We start from the raw sequence: 23,281 nt of genomic DNA, 5'->3' as shown, positions 1-23,281 counted from the left end.
CATTACTACCCACAACTGAAACTACAATGAAAAATGTTGTTTACTACTGTTACTAGTATTACTGCTGTTATTAATAACCACTGTGATGTATTAATTAATCGATAAATAATATTAAAGTAATACTAATTAATAATCACAATAATCATCATCATCATCTATCCATCCATCCTTCAACTCATCCATCAATCATCATCCATATATTCATCCATCATCATCATCCATCTTCATCATCCATCATCATCATTCATATTCATCATCCATCATCATTTAAACTGTTTCATCAGGCAAATGTAAATAATGGGGTGAGAAAAAAGACTATTTTGAAATGAATTGAAAATGAACACCTAATTTGAATATAAAGAGAGACCTGACCTCATAGACACTTTTTCATTTTGGCCGCGGCCAGTAGGCATTGCGAGGAACGCACCTGTTATTAATATTTAGTGAAGAATTCATATTTATTTTAATATTTTATTTATAGTGAAAAATATTAATTTTTTTTTTGGGCTGTGAGGGGCGACGAGTATACATTTGGCCGATGCCGCAAATCGTCCGTAATAAAATGTTTAAACGGGAAGCAATTTAAAAGTCGGATCTTTAATCTGATTGGTTATCGGGCTTTGTTCCCTGTCCTTTCCCGTCGCTTCGCCGGCTTGTCTCGCGAGCTATCCCAGCATGCCTTGCGGACGCAAAGAATCGGGTCTCACTGAAAATGAATGGAGGTGAGCTTACAAAGGCATGCTTCTCTTCTGAGACAAGTGGCTGCAGATCGTCTCTGACCCGTATTGGCAATATGGTGCTATCTGCTGGACAAAGAGGTGAATTACAGAGCAATGCCAGGAAAAAAAATTATTTGACTTTGAGATGAAAAGTTTTCTTTGCGCTGGCCTATCAGGTTTATTTCATTTTTTAAAATTTTTTTAAATCATTCTCGGGAATTTGGATAGCAGTACCTCACTTGATTTTTCTTCATGGGTTTTTTGAAAAAGGGGCACACACACACACACACACATATATAACATACTAACATATAAAAAGAGATTTATCATTATTTATTTATGTATGAATTTATTTCTTCCATTCAATTAAGGTACACATTCAAAAGGTACCATGCAATTTCAAGTGACATGAAAATCACAAAACAGAGCTGTACCTATTAAATGCTTTCTAAGAGGGGGATAGAAAACATACATATGTTGTACGGGTCATACATTATTACATTACATTACAGGCATTTAGCAGACGCTCTTATCCAGAGCGACTTACACAACTTTTTTTTACATAGCATTACATAGCATACATTCATAAATGACTAAATATCTGTCATTTATTATCATAGAGAGATGTTATTTAAAAAGACATACGCAGAATATCTCTGAATAAAAACCTTCTGTACTTTTTTTTTGGAAGAGAAACCTCTCCACCATCTTAATTATAATGTTCTTTCTCTTTCAGATGCTGCTATTCCCTCCCAGGTCTCTGGTAAGTATCTACATTACATTACATTACATTACAGGGGCTGAGGCAGGATTAAGGCTATGTTTCAAAGCTAGTGGCAGGTTTAGCGCAAGGGTTATTCCTTGATTTGCACAATCAAAATATTTTCAGGATTGAGGCCTAACACTATAGCCTCAGGTAATGTATTTTTTCAGTTAAATTTATATTTTTCTAAATAAATGACCTGATGTGATTAGTGATGACTCTTGGAGGCCTACAATTAGGGTTAGGGTTTAAAAAACGATAAGCGTTAGGACTGAGGCAAGATTAAGGCTATGTTCTAGGAGCTAGGGAAATGGTTAGGCCTTGATTTGTTGATTAGTTCATTTAACACTGGACATTTTCCTGTGTAGTCATTTTCTACTCAGCAATACAATTTACAAACTAAACCCTAAATTCCATGGCACATGCCGTGATGTAATTCTGTGTGCAGTCGGTTCTGCTTGCATTCTGGCTCTGTAGTGGGTGGCAGTGTAGTATAATGGGTAAGGAGCTGATCTTGTAATCTAAAGGTCAAAGGTTTGATACCCCAGGGTGTAGTAGGGAGCTGGGCAAACCAACAAGGTAATGGTGTGCGCTTAATATAATATTAATATGTGCAAGTTTTTTCTTCTTCTCTGTTTTCATTTTAATCATTACTGCAGTACTGTTCATTTCTCTTTTGAACAACTTGTGCAAACTAGCCTTTCAAGTCTGATGCAAGACGCTAGATGCTAGATTATGCCTACTTACTATTGTACCATTGGCTGTCTTTTCAAATAAATAATTTAAAGTAAATAATCATGTTTTTTATTTGGTAAAATATTTATTATGAATGCAATGAGCTATCATTACTTTGCACCATACCCTTGTCCCGTCCAAATCCGGTTTTAGTCGCGAGGCGGAACTGGCCCCACGTTTGCATGGTAGGGTGATTTGTTCACTTCAGTGGCATCAAAATGGATGGCCAGTCGCCGGACGTGCGCAGATCGCGGTTGAGGAAATTGACACCTTAAACAAATTTCGAGACCCAGGTAACTCTGAACAGATTTATATGTGAAAATTGGCTATTTCATGCGGACAGGTAAGACACGTCGCGCTTGAGCATTGCGTCAGAGACACGGGGACGTGGAGTGGCTCGCGCGAGGATTAGGCCAGACCTCCTCATGTTGTCGACAGACACCGCGACGAAGGGGAGGGTGGCCACGAACATATATTTACCCACTTCAAAGTTACTTCTGTTTTCGCATCGCCCCCAGCTCTTCGCAAAGCGACCGATCGGGCAATAACAGTCTCGAGCCACAACGAGGACAGCCGTCCCCCCCTCCCCTCCCCCCGCCATGCGCCGCACACGGAGTCATTAATTATTGCAAAGCCTTGTCGAGACAGGGGCTGACGGACGGACGGACGGACAGACATCACTGCCGCATAGAACAGAGGAAGAGGCCGCCACGCAGGCCGCTCTCGCGCTCTCGTTAAATACAAAGAGAGGAGAAAGGGAGGGGTAAGGAAGGGAATGACAGGAATACGAGAAACCAGCTCTCGCTTTCGTTACCGCATAGACTCCGCGACCCTCCCCACTACCGTTTCTCGGTCTCGGATGAACAATTCTCTGGTCCAACCTCGGAGAAATGATTAAATTGACTTATTAAGAAAAATACGGTAAAAATAAACCACCCGCGCGGCCTCGGACTGGACTGTCAAAAAAAGACGACTGCGCATCTTCGCAGCTAGACGCTGGAATCGGCTGTGTTGATGTATCAGCCGAACGGCAGCTAATATTTTATCGCCATAAAAACAACTTTAAAAGATTCATCGAGACATTTTCGGGTGAGTAATTTATGCAGTATGTGTTTTACTACGGTCTCGTTGACAAAGCCAACAAAATAACCGTGTTTATTATTGTATTCATAATTATTTATGAATCATAACTTGATATGATCATAGAGCGGAGACGGATGCAACAGGTAGTCTTGCTTGTACAGTAGCAGTTTTCCCCAAGTTACTGGGCGCACTTCACTGGCCCATTTCAGAATTATATTGCGTCGTAACGAAATTAATATTTTGGTGATTTCAAATGTATGGTACGAGAAAATGGCTGTTGCCTCTATACATTTTTGTTGATTATTGTGTGATAACATATTTTGATTCTTAAAAGTTTGCGGTCACATGGAATTTCTGCCGATTGCCACTTACAGAAATATTGAATATTGCTTTTAAAAATGTATCTACGTCTACATGTGTTTTGCATGAGAAACTCAAAAAGCGAAGACTGCAATAATGCACTAAAAAAATGTGTGAACGTAAAACTTAAAAGTTGGTCGTGCTCTTGCATCGGACCACTGTGGGAATAGAAATTATTCAATAAACAACATTATTTCGGCAGGATCTGTGATTACCAACGTGCCTCTATTTTAATTAATTAAGCAACATTGGAACTAATGATTTAATTGTAGTTTTTCGACATTTTTAGTGAATGACATGGAAATGCTAGCGCGCATTATAGAGAGGACATTGCCAAAGCCTGAAATTGTAGTATATATATATTTTCTATCAGAAAGAATCCCAGGTGTTAGCACCCCTGTCACAAAATCCTGAATTGATAGAGCGGATGGTGGACGCTTTGTTCTCAGTCTTCAGCGGTGATATAGCCTACGCAACGAACCTGGAAGTGGAGTTTCAAGCTTATATTTAAAATATGATTTATTAGGCCTAGTAAAAGCAGTGCGCGTTTTCATACTCTCCGTGTAGGTTTGAGGTTTTTGTTGAACCAGTGTCTATTGTTTTTTCTTCTTCTTTTGACCCAGCTGCCTGGTAGAACTGAACAGCATTCTGACGCCATACATGTCATTTCACATTGTGCGCAATTAATTTTAAGCCATTAAAAACCAACCTGAAGTAATGACCAATGTGATCAGTAAAGCGGTTTTCCTGAGTTAATAGAACTGGGCTGGAGAGAAGGTTGTTCATTTACAACTGGGGTAAATCCTGGGTCTTTGTGCTGAGGTGCATTAAGTATCTCATTTTGGTCATCAGTGTTCCTTAATAAAATTGTTCCGTGTAAACTGGACAAGGGGGCATTTTAGGTTTGATGAAAAAAGTGCCACCAAAAAATAACTTGGTTAACACTGATGCTAAGCAGGGCTGGACTTGGCTAGCACTGAAACTAAGCTGGGCTGTACTTAGTTAGCACTGAAGCTAACCAGGGTTTGGCTTGGTTAGTACTGAAACTAAGCAGTGCTAGGCTTAGTTAGCACTGATGCCAAACAGGGCTGGACTTGGTTAGCACTGAAGCTAAGCTGGGCTGTACTTAGTTAGCACTGAAGCTAACCAGGGTTGGACTTATCACTGAAGCTAAGCAGGGCTGGACTTAGTTAGCACTGATGCTAGACAGGGCTGGACTTGGTTAGTACTGAAGCTAAGCTGGGCTGTATTTAGTTAGCACTGAAGCTAACCAGGGTTGGACATATCACTGAAGCTAAGCAGGACTGGACTAAGTTAGCATTGATGCCAAACAGGGCTGGACTTTGTTAGCACTGAAGCTAACCAGGGCTGGACTTTGTTAGTATTGAAGCTAACCAGGGTTGGGCTTTGTTAGTACTGAAGCTAAGCTCGGCTGTACTTTGTTAGTAATGAAGCTAAGCAGAGCTGGACTTGTTTAGCACTTAAGCTAAGCATGATGGACTTAGCATTTAAACCCACCAGTGCTGAGGTGGGTTAGCGCTGAAGCTAAGCTGGGCTCTCTTTGGTTAATACTGAACCAAAGCAGGGCTGTGCTAAGCTAGTACTGAAGCTAAACAAGGTTGGGCTAGGTTTGTATTTGGAAGGGTGACCTCCAGTGAAACTCTTCCAAGTTGTTCATGGAAGAGGTGTTGGTGGACCAGGAGGGGCTAGCCTCCCCTTCCCTGTGGGGCAAATAAAAACCCTAGTGCAGTGATGGGGACACTGTGCTGTTGGAGATGCCATTTTTTAAAAGCGAGATGTTAAACCTGGGGGCCTGAATCACTGATGTGTTCACTGATCTGTGATCCTGTGGCCTCTTTTTTCTTTTTCTTTTTTTCAAACACTAGCGAGTTCCCTGTTGCTCTGGCCATATTCTCATTCCGGTTTTTCCCAGCGTGGCACCAAATAATCTCCGAGCTAAAACAATGCCCTCCCTCTCCACCTCAGCTGATGCGTGGTGCGCATTCCTGGAACAAAACCACCCGTTTCCACACATTGGATTTATTGTGTTGTGGAGTTTCGATCCCAGCGCCACGTATACCTGGAGCACAAGCCCAAAACCTCTCTGCAAATTTGCAGAAGGGACATTTGCATTTGTACACGTGAAACATGCATTCCTTTGTGGCTGAATGGTTCTTTTAGGCCAAGGTGATTCGACTAGCCGACTAGCCCTCTGTGAATCACAGAGGACTGTGAAATTACCGACAGCCCGTTTAACTGTTACCAAGAGGCATCGATGATTCTTCATGGTGAATGTGACTAATAGGAGCCAAGCATTTTCAGAATTAGATTTAATGGAAATACTACTTAGGTGTGTAGGTTTATAAATAGAAAGCGGAATATGTTTGGCCTGCCAGCAATTTTTTTTTTTTTACTTTGGTTCCCATGAAAATTAGTTGACCAGCCCTGCTTTATACATTGCTTTAAATGTTAACTGTAGAGTCAGTATATAATTTTCTGTCAGATGCCAATACTTGTATTTGACAAAATGTGTTTGGGGGTTTTGTGCATGGTGGTTTAGCCTGCACAATTGTTTAAAATATTAAATAAATTGAGACGTGCGATTACATGCCCAGTGTTGTGAATATATTTGGGTAAATACATGTCAGGTATTACATTATAGCAGAGTCGCTTAAAAGAGAAGGCAAGTACTTTCCTCCTGGTTTGTGCTGGCAACAGTGCCGGACCTGGCTAACGACATTCGTAGACCAGTGTGTAATGATTCAACATTTCTACACTCAGGGCGGAGTGTAGCACAGTGGGTAAGGAACTGGGCTTGTAACCGAAAGGTTGCAGGTTCGATTCCCGGGTAAGGACACTGCCGTTGTACCCTTTGTACCCTTGAGCAAGGTACTTAACCGGAATTGCTTCAGTATATATCCAGCTGTATAAATGGATGCAATGTATAAATGCTATGTAAAAGTTGTGTAAGTCGCTCTGGATAAGAGCGTCTGCTAAATGCCTGTAATGTAATGTAATTTCTGAGGAACTTGAACTTAATGCAGGTGAACATTGCTAACCAGGCCAAGGAAGCATATTACAAATTTTGATCACGCGCACTTAAGTGTCCATAAAAATGGCAGAGCCTGGACTAATTACGTAAGATAAGAGTGCAAGGGGTAGTGGGTGGTGGGGGTGAGGGGGATGAGGGGGAGGAGGAGGGGGGGGGGGGTGCAACATGCTGCCTGTAGAGCTGGTAATTCAATCTTCTGCTGGCCATACCTCCAAGGGGGGTTCCTGGGTTCCTGTACTTTTCGGGGGCCAGTACAGGCAGGAATTGTGACTGGGACAAGAAGCCGCACAGCTGAGGGGAATAGTCAGTCGTCTGAAGGTCGTGGGACAGAAACTTTGGGTCTGGGTAGCATGTAATATTTGAACATAGATTTGGGGAAAAAATAAAAAAAAATATTGGAGTTGTATTTGTGTAGGTTCTGTGTAATGCTATATTCCATGCCATTTGTGACCCCATTAAGTACTCGGACGTTGCTCTGTTTGTGCGTAATCAGCAACTTATGAAATGTAAAGAGGCAGGTGTTTTAAAATACAGTGAGAATATGAATTAGAGTGAGCGTCTCCCCCTAGCGGCGACAAGGTTCAGGAACACTACCGTATTATCCCTAAAGAAACGGAAGTTCAGATTCATTAGTATGCATCATGGGAATACTCTGTACTTAACAACCTTAAGTGTTTTTACATTTTAGGTTGCATTCAACTTGTTATGAGCAGCTGTGTTAAATGAAAATGTAAAACACCTAAAGCTATGATGTGCTGAAACGCGCATTAATTTATCTGGTAATGAATACTCTATACTGTAAGAAAAGTAGTTTTTAAAAATATATATAGTAAAGGCGCGTGGGTCTGGTATTCCTACGTAAAAAAATAATATCGCCAGCGACAACTACAGTTTTGAAACAAAGTTCTTGGATGAAGACTGGTGTGAATACATGCGCATGAGAGGCCTACTTAAAAGTTCTGATTTTTTTTTTCCTTTCTCGCTTTCATTCTTTTTCCATTTTCCACGTGGTATGGGCAGTGGACCTGGGAGAGAAAAGAAGGCATTGTGCGGCGTGTCAGTAGCCCAGTGTGTCCCCCGAGACTCGGAGAGATATGCTCACTCGACTGTGTGCTGAACGCCATTGTTGCAAATTCCTGTCCATTCACTACCTTTTAAATAGAGCTCGCGTATCAGAACGCGGGCGGAGGGGCGGTGGGGATGGAGAATTGGCAAAAAAAGGGGCGTATCCAACTTCCGCGAACTACCAATCGGCTGCAAGAGCGATCTGGCTTGGACTGTCTTCTGTCTCCGCAGATAATAAAGTTCTGAAATCACATCCCCCGAAGCACATTATTAAAAAATAATAACTGATTTCTGCCATAATCACAATTACGACTAAAACCACCGAAAGGCTGCGCGTAGCGAAGTCATTAACTGTAATCGCACCAAGGCGTACTCAATGAGAAGGGCCATAGAAACCTATTAAAATGTAGAATACTAATCATTTAAAAATACTGTCTGCTTAAGCTTTAAATGCGCGCACATTGAATTAATTTCCGCCTGGGAAATTAATCTATTTGCGACTGAATATAAAGCATATATAAAATCAGCCGGGCTGATTTAATCTCTCGTATTTTTTACACACACATATATATATATATATATATATATATATATATGTGTGTGTGTGTGTGTGTGTGTGTGTGTATGGGTTGTGCACGCTTTAAGTTGCGTTTGTATGCTCGTCTTGAACTGGAGGATTTCAGTCATTCCGGTAGATGCAACAGGTTCAGCGGCGAGGCGCGTTTGCGGTTGGTTCATCCAAAAGAAAAAGGTGAATGTCATGACGGTGCTAAATCACGTCCGCGAGAGAAGCGCAAATGCTGCCCGAGGCATTTACGCGCGAGCGTCTATGTGTGATGTCTGACTTGTTAAAGATAGGTTTATGAGTGCTATAGTGTTTCTTCCATAAAAGAGGTAGGTAAATGGAGTTTGGGGGGGAGGGGAATTAATCACCCCCAAAAAGAGAAAGAGATGGTGTTCCTCGCCATTTAAATGCAAATGTAAAATGAGAACAAGAAGACTGTGTGTGTTGTGTGTGTGTGTATGTGTGTGTGTGAGAGAGAAAGAGGGGGAGAGAGAGAGAGGGACGGGGGTTGGGGGGTGGGGGGTGGCAGGCACGGTGGGCAAGTTTGAGAAGAGAGGGTTTGTTGAGAAAAACAGCCACACATACATACACACACGCGCACTCTCAAAACCACACGGCAGCTACAGATGCCGCGGGCCAGCAGTCGCTCGCCTGATTTTCTGCGCGTAAATGACTGATCAGAATGAATCTGTTCCGCTCCGTTTTCCGTAGAGACTCTCTGAAAGTAGAAAGAAACGTTTGGGCAAAGTGAGAGCTTTGGTTAGTACAGAAAGGAGTACTTGCGAGTCTTTCAGAACCCTTTTTGTGTGTGTGTGAGAACCGCATTGTATTTGGCTGATGCCCCCTCTCCCACTCGGTGTCCTCGTGAATCATGTCGCGCCGGAAACAGAAACGGCCCCAACAACTTGTGAACCCGGCCACCGGGAACACGCGGATACTGACGCAAGGTGAGAAAATGACTGTTTATCCGATACATTTCTTGTGAATTAACGTTACGGGACCACCTTGAAAACCAAAGCGACCTGTAAGGAACAACTGAAAGTGTGTGGTAACCGCAGAAATAACTAATAATAATAATTATGAGGGGGAATGATGGGTGACATGGGGAGAAATACATTTAACAGCAACGAAGAGTTGTCAGGATGCACAACCACAGAAATGTGCGCTCGTAAGTTGAGAGTGTCCATTCTGCGTTCTGGTTTCACTTCAGTTGCAGCAATATATATACTCTCTGATATTTATCGAAACGAACGTAAACGGTGTCCGTTTTGTGGTACGTTTAACATTCCACAATGATGTTAGAGGTTTCAGTGGCGTCGTTGAGGAGAAACAAGACCGACACATCATCTGGGCGCTCCGGCTCGATGCAGCAAAAGCTCGTTAAAGTTAAATTTTCATTTGCATTTGCATGTATGAGTTTACAGTTCCGTGTCTTGGTTGTCTCCGTACACATAGCGGCGTTTTACTTTTTTTAGTTAGTGAAGCCCGCTTTCTAGAGTGAAAGTCGGTCACGGATAATCGGTTGTGTTGGTCTCTAGCTCGGCCAAACATCCAACTTGAGAGAACAGCAAGTTGAGTGTGACGAGGTCCCAAACATGGATCGGGGCGTACTGTGGTAGTTTCACTTTTGAGAAAGGCACATTTCAGTGCCCAGGCGCCACCTTAATTTTTTAATATTTGTGGCGCGCGCCAGATTCGATTAATTGAAATTACTGGACAGCAGCGGCTTTTAAGGTACACTGTGCGCCGAGCTGCGTGGGCAGAGTGGCTGGTTTGTTGTCCGTCTAATAGGAGATTTACGGCCTTGCCTGACTTCTGATCCCCTTCATTAGCCCCCACCCCCACCACCCTCCCCTTTTTTTCTGTGGGGAGGGGGTTGGGGGGTATGGGGCGTTCAGATTAATTCTCGTTTTTTGATCTCTCTCTCTCCTCCCTCTCTCTCTCTCTCTCCTTCAAATTCTCCTGCTTAATTTGAGGTGGATCTTCAGATTCACCCTTCACACTGCCTCCTTCTCCCTCCCTCTCTCTTGCTTTCTTTCTCTCTCTCTCACTCCTCTCTCCGCCAGCCCACAGAAACATGGACCACCCAGTTAGCTGTGGGGGAGAGAGAGAGAGAGAGATGAGAGGAAGGAAAGAGAGAGAGAGAGAGAGAGAGAGAGAGAGATGAGAGAAGAGAGAGAGGGTGAGAGGAGAGCAGAGGTGTACTGTGTAACAGCACCAGCGTGAGACTTCATTGTCCTTCCGGCATTTTGTGACTGTGCGGTGAAGCATGAAGAGCCTGGCTGAGCGCTGTGTGTGTGTGTGTGAGAGAGAGAGAGAGAGAGAGAGAGCACAGAGAGAGAGGGTGTGTGCATACATATGTGTGTGTGTTTGAGTGAGAGAGAGAACAGAGAGAGAGAGGGCGTGTGCATACATATGTGTGTATGTGTGTGTGAGAGAGAGAGAGAGATGTGTGTGTGGGTGAATCTTTATCTGTGTGCATGTGCATATGTGTGCTTTTATGCGTGTACATGTGCGTGAGAGTTTGTGCGTGTGAGTGTGTGTATCTCTCTGTCTCTCTCCCTCTCCCTCTCTCTCTCCCTCCCTCCCTCTCTTTATCCTTCTCTCTGTCTTTGCTCAAGACTTTGAAAGAATGTGACCCCAGTGAACAGGAGGTCACGTCTTTTGGCCAATCACAGCAGCCAGGAGAGCGAGCCAGTGGTCAGAACCCCTAAGTGTGATGTGACCTCTGACCCCTCTGTGGAGTCCGAGGGGGGGAGGGGGGTGGGGGGCTGGAGGGGTGGGGGGGGGGTGGGGGTGGTGGGCAGAAGATGAAAGACAGACTGGATGGAGTGGGGGGCAGGTTAAGAGGGGTTAGAGGTTGCCGTGGTGATGTCCATTGTCCTCTGCAATGCGTTGCCGTGGTAGCAAGGTAGGCTGTCATCGGGCGCTGCTGGAAGTTGAGATGGATGGTCGCGGCAGAGTGGGATAAAGAGATAAAGGGTGGATGGACAAAGAATGATAGAGGTCTAGTTGGAAGACAGGAAAGACAAGGGAACGGGTGGAGAAGACGAGCGGAAAGAGGGAGAGAGAGAGAGAGAGAGAGAGAGAGAGAGAGCGGTAAGTGAATGCCGGTAAAACAAGGATAAGGAGTGGATTTTCAGAGGTAGAAAATGAGGGCTTCTGTGGTGTGGGGATACTTGTGGGAGGGAAACTTTTCTCTGCTGGAATAGCGGCCCTGTGTCTGTGTGTCTAACACCCGCCACCTGCAAGTGTTCTCAGTAAAGGAACCGGGCACAGGTCTCCCTTTACCGGCACGTTAAGGAGGAACTTTACACCCATTTACAATTTTTAAAGTATGCTCTTAGTCCTTATTTTAGTATGCAGGCGACGGTATGTGCATGTCGATGTACATATTAACATGATGATATTTTTTTAAAAGCCAGACATCTCCGCCAAGGGAAACAAGGCGTTGACAAAAAAAAGAACTGATGGCCGTCTGTCTTGTATTAAATGAAAATAAATATTCCTGTAGTCACTGTGATGTGTGTGCGCGCGCGTGGTGTGGTTTAGTATGTCAGGGACAACCGTGTCCACGTTCCCTGTGACCCCCCACAACTGAAAACAAAACTGTGAAGGTTCACCCGTACATTTCCGTATTTTTCCCGACTCGCTGGTGTGGCACACTTAGTTCATGGAGGATGATCTTTGGCTGCCTCAAAATTGTTTCTAGGTTTTTTTCCCCCCATCTATAGATGATTGGATAAAATGTGCAATCGTGATTTTTCGGTGAGGCTTGCTTGCACAGATACACTCACACTGAAAAATCCACACTCATACTGATACACACATTAACACATGCCAAATTAACACATGCTCTCACACACACACACAAGCATGCACATGCACACACGCACAAACATGCACATGCACACATTCACACATACACACACACACACACACAAGCGTGCACATGCACACACACACACACACACAAACATGCACGTACACACACACACACACACACACAAACATGCACATTCACACTCATGCACAGACATGCATGTGCACACATACACACAAACATGCACATTCACACACACACGCACAAACATGCACATTCACACACATGCACAAACATGCACGTGCACACACGCACACACACACACACACACACACACAAACATGAACATTCCACACACACACACACACACGCAAACATGCATATTCACACACACACGCACAAACGTGCACATGCACACATTCACACACACACACACAAACATGCACATTCACACACACGCACAAACATGCACATGCACACATTCACACACACACACACAAACATGCACATTCACACACACGCACAAACATGCACATGCACACATTCACACACATGCATTACATTACATTACATTACAGGCATTTAGCAGACGCTCTTATCCAGAGCGACGTACAACAAGTGCATTAGTTCAAGGTGCAGAGGTGCAAAAGAAACACACTAGAGTGAAGTAAAGTAAAACATGCACCTACATGCACATACACAGACACACATGCATAAACATGTACACACACACATATTGTGGGTTAGCAGTGGGCTCAGTACCTAAAGTTGCTGTGCAGGGAGTGCTGCTGAGTATGCACTGAACCTTTAAAGAGTAACTGATGTGTATGTGCCAAGACTGAGAGTATGTGTTAAACCTAAATAATAACTATTGAGTAAGTGGTAAGACTGTGCTGAACCTTAGAGTAACTGAGGAGTATGTGCCCAGACTGAGAGTATGTGCTAAACCAAAATAATAACTATTGAGTAAGTGGTAAGACTGTGTGCTGAACCTTAGAGTAACTGAGGAGTATGTGCCAAGACTGAGAGTATGTGCTAAACCTAAATAATAACTATTGAGTAAGTGGTAAGACTGTGTGCTGAACCTTAGAGTAACTGAGGAGTATGTGCCAAGACTGAGAGTATGTGCTAAACCTAAATAATAACTATTGAGTAAGTGGTAAGACTGTGTGCTGAACCTTAGAGTAACTGATGTGTATGTGCCAAGACTGAGAGTATGTGTTAAACCTAAATAATAACTATTGAGTAAGTGGTAAGACTGTGCTGAACCTTAGAGTAACTGAGGAGTATGTGCCCAGACTGAGAGTATGTGCTAAACCAAAATAATAACTATTGAGTAAGTGGTAAGACTGTGTGCTGAACCTTAGAGTAACTGAGGAGTATGTGCCAAGACTGAGAGTATGTGCTAAACCTAAATAATAACTATTGAGTAAGTGGTAAGACTGTGTGCCGAACCTTAGAGTAACTGAGGAGTATGTGCCAAGACTGAGAGTATGTGCTAAACCTAAATAATAACTATTGAGTAAGTGGTAAGACTGTGTGCTGAACCTTAGAGTAACTGAGGAGTATGTGCCAAGACTGAGAGTATGTGCTAAACCTAAATAATAACTATTGAGTAAGTGGTAAGACTGTGCTGAACCTTAGAGTAACTGATGTGTATGTGCCAAGACTTTGAGTATGTGCTAAACCTAACTAATAACTATTGAGTAAGTGGTAAGACTGTGTGCTGAAACTTAGAGTAACTGAGGAGTATGTGCCAAGACTGAGAGTATGTGCTAAACCTAAATAATAACTATTGAGTAAGTGGTAAGACTGTGTGCTGAACCTTAGAGTAACTGAGGAGTATGTGCCAAGACTGAGAGTATGTGCTAAACCTAAATAATAACTATTGAGTATGTGGTAGACTGTGTTGAACTTAAGAGTAACTGATGTACATGTGCAAGACTGAGTATGTGTTAACCTAAATAATAACTATGAGTAATGGAAGACTGTGTCTGAACCTTAGAGTAACTGAGGAGTATGTGCCAAGACTGAGAGTATGTGCTAAACCTAACTAATAACTATTGAGTAAGTGGTAAGACTGTGTGCTGAACCTTAGAGTAACTGATGACTATGTGCCAAGATTGAGATTATGTTTATACCTAATGAGTAACTATTGAGTAAGTGGTAAGACTGAGAGTAGCACAGACTGACTTTCAGTATTTGCACCATTCATGCTGATTGGCAATAAAACTGCTTGTGTCTTTCAGCTGTTCTGTAACTGCGATCTCTCTCACTCTCAGTATTTTGAATTATGAATGAAATTGTTTTTGAATGAAAACATTTACTATCATTATAAATTAAATAATAAGAATCTCTCTTTCTCTCTCTCACTCTCAGTATTTTGAATTATGAATGAAGTTGTTTTTGAATGAAAACATTTACTATCATTATAAATTAAATAATAAGAATCTCTCTTTCTCTCTCTCACTCTCAGTATTTTGAATTATGAATGAAGTTGTTTTTGAATGAAAACAATTACTATCGTTCTAAATGAAATAATAAGAATCTCTCTCTCTCTCTCTCTCTCAGGTGAGCAGCTGGCAGTGAAGTCCCTGTCCTTCTCCTTGATTTCAGACTCTTCGTCATCATCATCCTCTTCCTCCCTGCTGGACTGCCAGCCCCCTCTGGTGCCCCGCCCCTCTCCTGGGGGTCTCCACACCCCCTCCCTGCCTACGGAAACCTCCCCGCCCTCCCACTCCCCGAATCAGCTCACCCCCTACACCACCTCCCTCCCTCACGCCCACTGCTCCCTGTCGCCCGACTTCCCCCACCCCTCCCTGTCCTCCCAGACGCGCCCCCCGAGCCCCGCCCCTTCCTCGCAGGCCCAGCCTCAGCCCCGCCCCCTCATGGCCTCGCCTAAGCTGGGCGTGTCGGCCACCACCACCTCCTCGTCCTCCTCCTCTTCCTCCTCCTGCGCCCCGCCCCATCCGGGCAGCCCCAGCCCGGTGCCCGAGGGCCCGCCCAGCCCGGTCACGCCCTCCCCCTCCCCCGGGGGGGCCCCGCCCGGCCCTGCGGCCCCTCGCCCCGCCCTCAGCATCGCGGTGATCCTGGAGGAGCTGCAGGTGCTGCAGCAGAGGCAGATCTACCAGATGCAGATGACCGAGGAGATCTGCAGGCAGGTGCTGCAGCTGGGGGGGGCCGCCGCCTGCGGCCTGGACTCCCCCCCGCTGCCCCCGCTCCCCCAGCTCTGCCTGGAAGGGGGCGTGCCGGGGGAGAGAGCCGGCTCTGGCTCCGCCCATCCGCTCCCGCCCCCGCCAGGCTCCGCCCCCCAGCTCCTGGCTTGCTTCCCGTCCCTGCTGCCCCAGTCCCTGCCCAAGCCGAAAGCGCCGCACTCCCTGTCCCAGGTCCTGCGGCCGCTCAAGTCCCAGTTCGAGGGCGGGGCTGCTGGGGGGCGGGGCTATGTTGGGGGCGGGGCAGGCCGAGGTGGCACCGTCCCCTCTTCTTCCTCTGCCACTTCCTCCTCCTCCTCCTCTTCGTCCACCCCCACGGCGGCCGTCACGCCCCAGTACCCGCCCTCCCTGGCCCTGGGTCTGCCTCCTCGCTACCTCCACGAGAAGTCCCCCAACACCACCTCCGCCGGGGGCCTGGCCTTTTTCGCCCCGCCCCTCTTCAGCTCCGCCTCCCTGCCGGGCCCCTCCCAGGAGGGCGTGTCCTCGTCGTCGGGCGGGTCCGGGTCGGCGGGCGGGGCCTCGGGGGGGCTGTCCCGCCTCTCGCACGCGTGCCGCTTCTGCGGGAAGCTGTTCAGCAGCGACTCGTCGCTGCAGATCCACCTGCGCTCGCACACGGGCGAGCGGCCGTACCAGTGCCCCGTGTGCCTCAGCCGCTTCACCACGCGCGGGAACCTCAAGGTGCACTTCCTGCGCCACCGCGAGCAGAACCCCGAGCTCTCCCTCTCCCTGCTGCCCCCCTCCCTCTTCGGGGCGGGGCAAGGGGGGCCGGAGCCCATTTCTGCCGCCGCCGCCGCCGCCGCAGCCGCTGGGGTGGGCGCGGCTCAGAAGCGCAGGAAGCGGCGTGCCGAAGAGGAGCTGTTCGGGGAGGGGTCGGACGGGCGGGGCGGGGCGGGGTTCTCCCTGGGCGTGTCCCCTCGGGCCCCGCCCTCCTCCCTCCCGCTGCCCCCCAGCGTAGACCTGGCGCTGCTGTCCACGGCGCACTCCCTGCTGCAGCTCAACCGAGCCGCCGCCGCTGCCGCCGCCGCCGCCGCCGCCTCCGGCTCCGCCCCCCCCGCCTCCTCCTCCTCCTCCTCGTCCACCTCCTCCGCCCTCACTTCCTCCCTCCTCTCCTCCACCTCCTCCTCCTCTTCCTCCCCGTCCGGGCCCTTGGCCTCCATGGCTGGGCTGTACAAAGCCGGGTCCAAGCGTTTCGACGAGAACACCCCCCCGCACCAGGCCCTCCACCCTCACTCCGCCTACTCCCACCTGGCCCACCTCCCCAAAATCCTCTTCCCCACCACCGGCCCTTCCCACCACCCCCACCACCACCCAGGCCTGACCCTGCTCCGCCCGCCGCCGCCCCCTCCCGGCCCGGGGTCCCACCTGGCCCCGCCCCACCCGCAGCTCACCTTCCCCTTCTCCAGCTTCCCGAAAGCGCCCCAGCCCTCGTCCTCCGACACCTCCAAGCTGCAGCGGCTGGTGGAGAAGCTGGAGAAGGAGCCTCTCCACGGCTCCGCCCACAGCTCTGTCGAAAACTCCGCCTCCGGCAGCACGAGCTCCGCCCCCGCCGGCTCCTCCCCCGTCGGCTCCGCCCCCGGCCTGACCCGAGAGATGATGGCGGCCCTGGGGGTGAGCGCCAATGGCGGCGGGGCGGGGCCCGGGGCGGTGATGGGCGGGGCCGAGCTGGGCGGCGGGGGGGCGGCGGCGGCCAATCAGTGCGGGGTGTGCCTGCGGGTGCTGAGCTGCCCGCGGGCGCTGCGGCTGCACCAGGCCACACACCTGGGTGACCGCCCCTTCCCCTGCAAGCTGTGCGGCCGCTCCTTCTCCACCAAGGGCAACCTGCGCGCCCACCAGGCCACCCACCGCGCCCGCCCGCCCGCCCGCGCCCAGAACTCCTGCCCGCTGTGCCAGCGCAAGTTCACCAACGCGCTGGTGCTCCAGCACCACATCCGCATGCACCTGGGGGGCCAGCTGCCGCCCGACAGCCCCGAACCCGAGCTCGCCGCCCGCCCCCTGCTCAGCCCGGGCGCCGCCGGCGCCGACGCCGCCCCCGACGCCGACCCCGGCCCCGACCCCGCCCCCGGCTCCGCCCCCGACCCCGCCCCTCAGCCACCGGCCCCAGCAGCGGAGGACCCGCCCGGCAGCCCTGACCTCGTGCCCCCGGCCGACCTCAGCCCTGACCCCGCCCTGAACCCCGCCCCGGACGCCACTCCGCCCGGCAGCGTGGAGCCGCCCGTCCTGAGCGCCAGCGTGACCACGCCCCTCGCCGACCCCCTGGCGACCCCCGCTGACCCCGCCGCTCCTGCCACGGCCGTCACAAAAGAGGAGGAGGGTCCCTGCGCTGAGCCGCCGCCTACCACCCCGTGCCCCTCCCTCCGCCCGCCTAGCCCCCCCACCGGTCTGAGCCACAGCGCTGAAGGAGACTGTCACCCCCAGATTGCCCCCGACGACACCCCGGGCCAGCCCGTCCCCACTGATACCCCTGCTGCCTCCCCCAACAGCCCCATCCCCAATGTCACCTCCAGCATTGCCCCCACCCCTGAAACCAGCAAGGAGAGCGTGGCCCCCCTCTCGTCCCCTGCTGCTACGCCTCTCCCTCACTTAGGTGGGACTCCCAACCCCTCTCCTGCCGAACCCCTTGGCACCCCCACCACGCCCCCCTCCTCGGTACCAAAGATCGACATGGGCGCAGCGCCAGAGCCCACCACCGGGGCGGCGCCACTCCCGCACCCCTCGGGGGCGGCTCCGAAAGAGGAGGCTCCCGAGCAGGCGGGGCCGTCCCTGAGGGACGGCAGGAGGAGCCTGCTCAGCTCGCCCGCAAAGGATGATGGGAGCGGCGGCGTCAAGGCCGCGGGGCCGGATCCTGATTGGCTGGCCGCCGCCACCGCTCTGCCGCCGCCTGTCCTGCGCCCCCCGGAAAAGAAAATATACAGCTGCTCCGAGTGCGGGAAGGAGTACGCCAGCCGCAGCGGCCTGAAGGTGAGAACGAGAGAAGGAGAGGAAGAGGGGAAGAGAGAGAGAGAGAGAGAGAGTGAGTGAGCAAGAGGGAGTTAGAGAGAGGGGAAGAGAGAGAGAGAGAGTGAGTGAGCAAGAGTGAATTAGAGAGAGGGGAAAAGAGAGTGAGTGAGTGAGCAAGATGGAGTTAGAGAGAGGGGAAGAGAGAGAGAGTGAGTAAGTGAGCAAGAGTTAATTAGAGAGGGGAAGAGAGAGTGAGTGAGTGAGCAAGATGGAGTTAGAGAGAGGGGAAGAGAGAGAGTGAGTGAGTGAGCAAGAGGGAGTTAGAGAGAGGGAAAGAGAGAGAGTGAGTGAATAAGAGGGAGTTAGAGAGAGGGAAAGACTCATTTTCAAGTGTTAAAGGCATACTATGGAGGATTTTTTTTTTGCCTTGCTGTGGTCCTGTGTTTACAATAAAAGAAGTCTCCTCTTCCAGAGAAGTCTTCAACCCCACCCGCTCACCCTGAGTAGTCTACTCGACCAAGTCACTGACACGCAAATTCTTTAGAAGCTACTGGTAAACGTCTCCCATCTGTCTCCCATCTCAGATGGACAATGCGTTACATTGTCCCGGTAGGGGCCACGAACCAGACGCATACAAATAATTTGAAAACGGACATTCCCGGTCAAAAACCGGACATCTGGCAGCCCTAGCTGGATGGCTACAGGTAACGTTACGTACAGGTCCGACAGTAAACGAGCCAGCTCATCCTCATCGCCATGGCGAACTTCATCTGACGCCACTGAGGAAAAGCCGTTCCGAGGTTAACTCCAGTTACCTCGAGCCCCGTCGGCTTGTCTTTCTGCTTTTGCTTAGCTGTATCTGGGCCATTACCCAGGCTAGCAGGCAAGGAACTCAATGGACTGCATTTATATAGCGCTTTACAATTGATGCCTCTCATTCACCCATTCACACACACACACACACACACACACACACACACACACACACACACACGGAGAAAGGCTGCCATGCAAGGTACCAATCAGCTCGTTGGGAGCAATTAGGGGTTAGGTGTCTTGCTCAGAGACACTTTGACACGCCCAGGGCGGAGGATCAAACCGGCAACCCTCCGACTGCCAGACGACGGCTCTTACCTCCTGAGCTATGTCACCCCAAACAACCACTCTGCTGAAATGTGATTCTAAACCACAGGTTCCCCCACACAGAGTGCCGTGCCAAGAAATGTCCCAAACATATTGTAGAATAACAAATACTGGTAAAGGTTCACAAATTCTGAAAAAAATGCTTGAAGACATAGATTTCCAGTGCATCATAGATATGCCTTAGCAGGGTTATTTTATAATATTTTCAAGGTAAAAATCCTGCATAGTATGCCTTTTAAACATTTTTTGAAAAGTATTCAATGTGTGTATGACCTACTGCACTACTGAAGTGTCCCAACATAGTCAGCATTTTCACTCAACGTAGTACAACGTAGCCAGCGAAGCAGTAATTGTGACTAGAACATTCCAATGGGTATGGTTAACCTGTCTCTGAGTTTTGTGGGCATGGTACTGTACTATGACCTGTTTCTAATTTTTGTCGGTGTGGCACTGTGACCTGTTTATAAGTTGTACGGGCACGGCTGATGACCCGTTTCTAAGGTTTGAGGGTGTGGCGCATTACATTACATTAGCATAGCATTACAGGCATTTAGGAGACGCTCTTATCCACATCCATTCATACAGCTGGATATTTACTGAATCAATGTAGGGTAAGTGCCTTTAGCTCAAGGGCAAAACGGCAGTGTCCAATGCAGGAATCGAACGCGGGGACCTTCAGGTTACAAGGCCAGTTCCTTTTCCCCGTTATGCGCCACCGCCACCATTGTAAGATATTTTTTCCCTTTCTGCTTTCTCCAGGGACACATGAAGCACCACGGGGTCGTAGTCAAGGGCTCACGCCCCCCGCCGCGGAGTACTCGCCTGCCTCCCTCTGCTCCCCCTGCCCCTGCCCCGGCCTCCACCACCAACAGCGGGCCAGTCAGTTTCTGGAACCAGTACCAGGTGTTCCTGACCAATAGCAGCGACCAGCCGGAGGACCCAGTTCCGAACCCAGCCAATGGCAGCCAAGCTGAGGAGGTTGAAATGCCTCGATTGGCCAAGTCTCCCGAGAAGCCCCAGCCATCGGAGGACCAGGCCGCAGGGACTGGCTTGGAGGAGCTGAGGGAGGAGTCTAAGGGGGGTGCTGAACCTGAGGCCATGTGATTGGCTGAGCCGGGGGCATCTCGGTACTTCAAATAAACTTTTACTTCCTGGGGGAAACACATTTTTAAATTGTGTTGTTTTTCTATTTACCAGAGTAGCTGGGTAGTTCTCGAGTAAATGGGCTAGTTAGTGTGTGTGACGTAGTGAGGCAGAATGGCGGTTAAAGTCCTAAAAGTGAACAGGCAAAGGAGGCAGGGGGGAATAGGTATGGAGAGAGAGAAGGAGAGAGAGAGAGAGCGATGGAGAGATTGAGAGAGTGAGAGAGAAAGAGCAAGATATAAGGAGTGAGAGAGAAAGAGAGGTTCCATCTCAGAGTTGTTGGAGAGTCCTAGCACTCTTTGTCTAATTTCTCCATTTCTGTTTGTAATCTTTAAAAAAGGGATATGTGTTAGGTACAAAGGGATTTTTTTTCTTTAAAGCACTGGTTTAGAAGGCACAATGGTAACTGTGTAGTGTAGCACCTCCTGAGTGGTCCTGGCATTAGATGGTTATTTACAAAAAAAAGTAATATATGTTAATGTTTACATGTGGTGTACATTTATGCTTCAGTGCATTTGTGCATATCGGCTATTATCATTTCCATACATGCGTCATGTGCCCACACACATACACTGAGACATTAGGAAAAAGATCTGTATGTTACATGAATATGCCATATGGTTTGATAAGTACTTTATATTAAGGATTCCATACTGATGGTACATTGACATACATTACTTTTGCATGACGGTATTGGCCAGCTTGTCGTGTGTGTGGGAGGGGTTAGTAAATTTAAGTAGGCACTCTTCCCTAATGTCTGTTCTGAAAGGTTCGTTGCTGTGTACTTAATGGAGGGAGGGGGCATCCATTATCACATGATGGCTTTGATTACGATGATGGACTGGTGTGCTCCAGTCTGATCTAGCCCAGTCCAGTCTGGCCTGGTTTTTTCTGGTTAATTCCGGTTCACTCTGGTCTGGTCAGGTCTTGAGACCCGATTGGTGAGGACTATCCAAGTACTGCTGCCCTCTGCTGGTGATTCTGCTGCTGGTTTTGTTCAGATTCTGCACCTGCTCTGTCCACGTGACTTTCCCCTGTCACACAACGGGCTCAGTTCCCTGGATTTTCCTAGAACATTCCCTGGATATTCCTTGAACGTTCCCTGGTCTTTCCCCAAACGTTCCCTGAGCATTTTCCCCTGGATTTACTCTGAACATTCCCTGGACTTTCCCCGAACATTCCCTGAGCATTTTCCCATGGATATTCATTCCCTGAACATTCCCTGGACTTTCCCCAAACATTCCCTGAGCATTTTACCCTGGATATTCCCTGAACGTTCCCTGGACCTTCCCCAAACATTCCCTGAGCATTTTTCCCTGGATATTCCCTGAACATTCCCTGGACTTTCCCCAAACATTTCCTGAGCATTTTTCCATGGATATTCCTTGAACGTTCCCTGGACTTTGCCCAATCATTCCCTGAGCATTTTTCTCTGGATTTACGCTGAACGTTCCCTGGACTTTCCCCAAACATTCCCTGAGCATTTTTCCCCTGGATGTTCCCTGAACGTTTGCCGGTTGGTTCCTGAACAATTCTTGGACGTTCCTCGAGTGTTTTTTGGACGTTTCTCCTGTGTGTTCCCTAGAGGTTTCCCGAGAGTTTCCTGTGCGTTTTGCAGCCATTTCCTGGGTGCATCCTGAACATTTCGTAGGTGTTTTCTGGACATTCCTTGAGCGTTTTCTGAGCGTTCTCTAGGTGTTTTCAGAGCATTAGGGGTAGACACCCCCCATGTCTTGTGACTGTGCTGTGTTTCCCAAGGTGCCACAGTAGTCTCTGTATAATTAGATGGGTCTTTCCAACTTAAAATTTTTTTTTTGTTATTGTCATTGTTCTTATCATTTGAAGTTTAACTGGATGTCTGCTTTCCGGCCTTGTCGTGATTGTGATATCTTCAGTGTATGTTCAGTGATCAATCGAGAGGAAAAATTAAAACGATAATAATGAAACTATGTAAAGGCTGCAAATTTGTTAATTTGTTATTGTTTTTTAAATATCCGGCATGCCCGTTTCTCTCCCTAATTTGGAGTGTCCAGTTAGCAGGCTGTATTTGCAGCCTTGGTCATTCAGTCGTCCCCACAGCCAATTCAGGAGAGCGTAAACGGCTGCAGTTCTCCTTCGAACCACACGGTGTCAGCAGCCTGCTTCTTTTCACACTGCAGCCCACACGGCGAAGTTTTGGCAGAACTAAAGGCGGCAGTGTGCTTGATAAGAAGGCAAATTCGGCCCAGAATAGGGGGGTGGGGGTGGGGGTGGGGGAGGCACATATTCCGATCCTGCTGTTGTTGTTGATAATGGAAAACACAGAGTTGATGTATGCGCCCACCAAACACAGCACACAACAGTGGCTACGGTGCTGGAGCAGAGACTCAGAAGGACAGACGACCCTGAGGGGGACACTTCATGCGTAGCTTTGGCAAGCAGATCCCAGGCGCCTGATTGACCAGTAGGGGGCAGTAGAGAGCGGTGGAACACGGAGACTGAACCCTTCCGTATCCCATCGGGCGGTACTATGTTATTGGGTTACAGTGTGTTATTGGGCTGTAGTGTGTTATTAGGGTGTAGTGTGTTACTGGGCTGCAGTGTGTTATTGGGCTGTAGTGTGTCAGTGTGTTATTAGGGTGTAGTGTGTTATTGGGCTGTAGCGTGTAAGTGTGTTATTTGGCTGCAGTGTGTCAGTGTGT

The 23,281-nt window shown here is 48.5% G+C and overlaps 1 protein-coding gene across 2 annotated transcripts; it reads left to right on the top strand.

The window, feature by feature from the left end:
• The first annotated feature begins 3,131 nt into the window (after window positions 1-3,131).
• On the top strand, window positions 3,132-22,549 carry sall2 (spalt-like transcription factor 2). Of its 2 annotated transcripts, none has more exons than XM_064345927.1 (3): window positions 3,132-3,306; window positions 14,737-18,335; window positions 20,217-22,549. In XM_064345927.1, the coding sequence occupies exons 2-3, from the start codon at window positions 15,054-15,056 to the stop codon at window positions 20,559-20,561; spliced, it is 3,627 nt and encodes a 1,208-aa protein (XP_064201997.1). In that variant the 5' UTR covers window positions 3,132-3,306; window positions 14,737-15,053; the 3' UTR covers window positions 20,562-22,549. The 2 variants fall into 2 exon arrangements, with proteins under 2 accessions (XP_064201997.1, XP_064201996.1); XM_064345926.1 differs by lacking the exon at window positions 3,132-3,306 and adding an exon at window positions 8,877-9,289.
• The last annotated feature ends 732 nt before the right edge of the window (window positions 22,550-23,281 follow it).

The sequence above is a fragment of the Anguilla rostrata genome, chromosome 8 (genome assembly GCF_018555375.3).
Source record: "Anguilla rostrata isolate EN2019 chromosome 8, ASM1855537v3, whole genome shotgun sequence".
Classification (NCBI taxonomy): Eukaryota; Metazoa; Chordata; class Actinopteri; order Anguilliformes; family Anguillidae; genus Anguilla; species Anguilla rostrata.
Note: the sequence above shows the minus strand (reverse complement) of the source record. Positions and strands in the feature narration are given on the sequence as shown.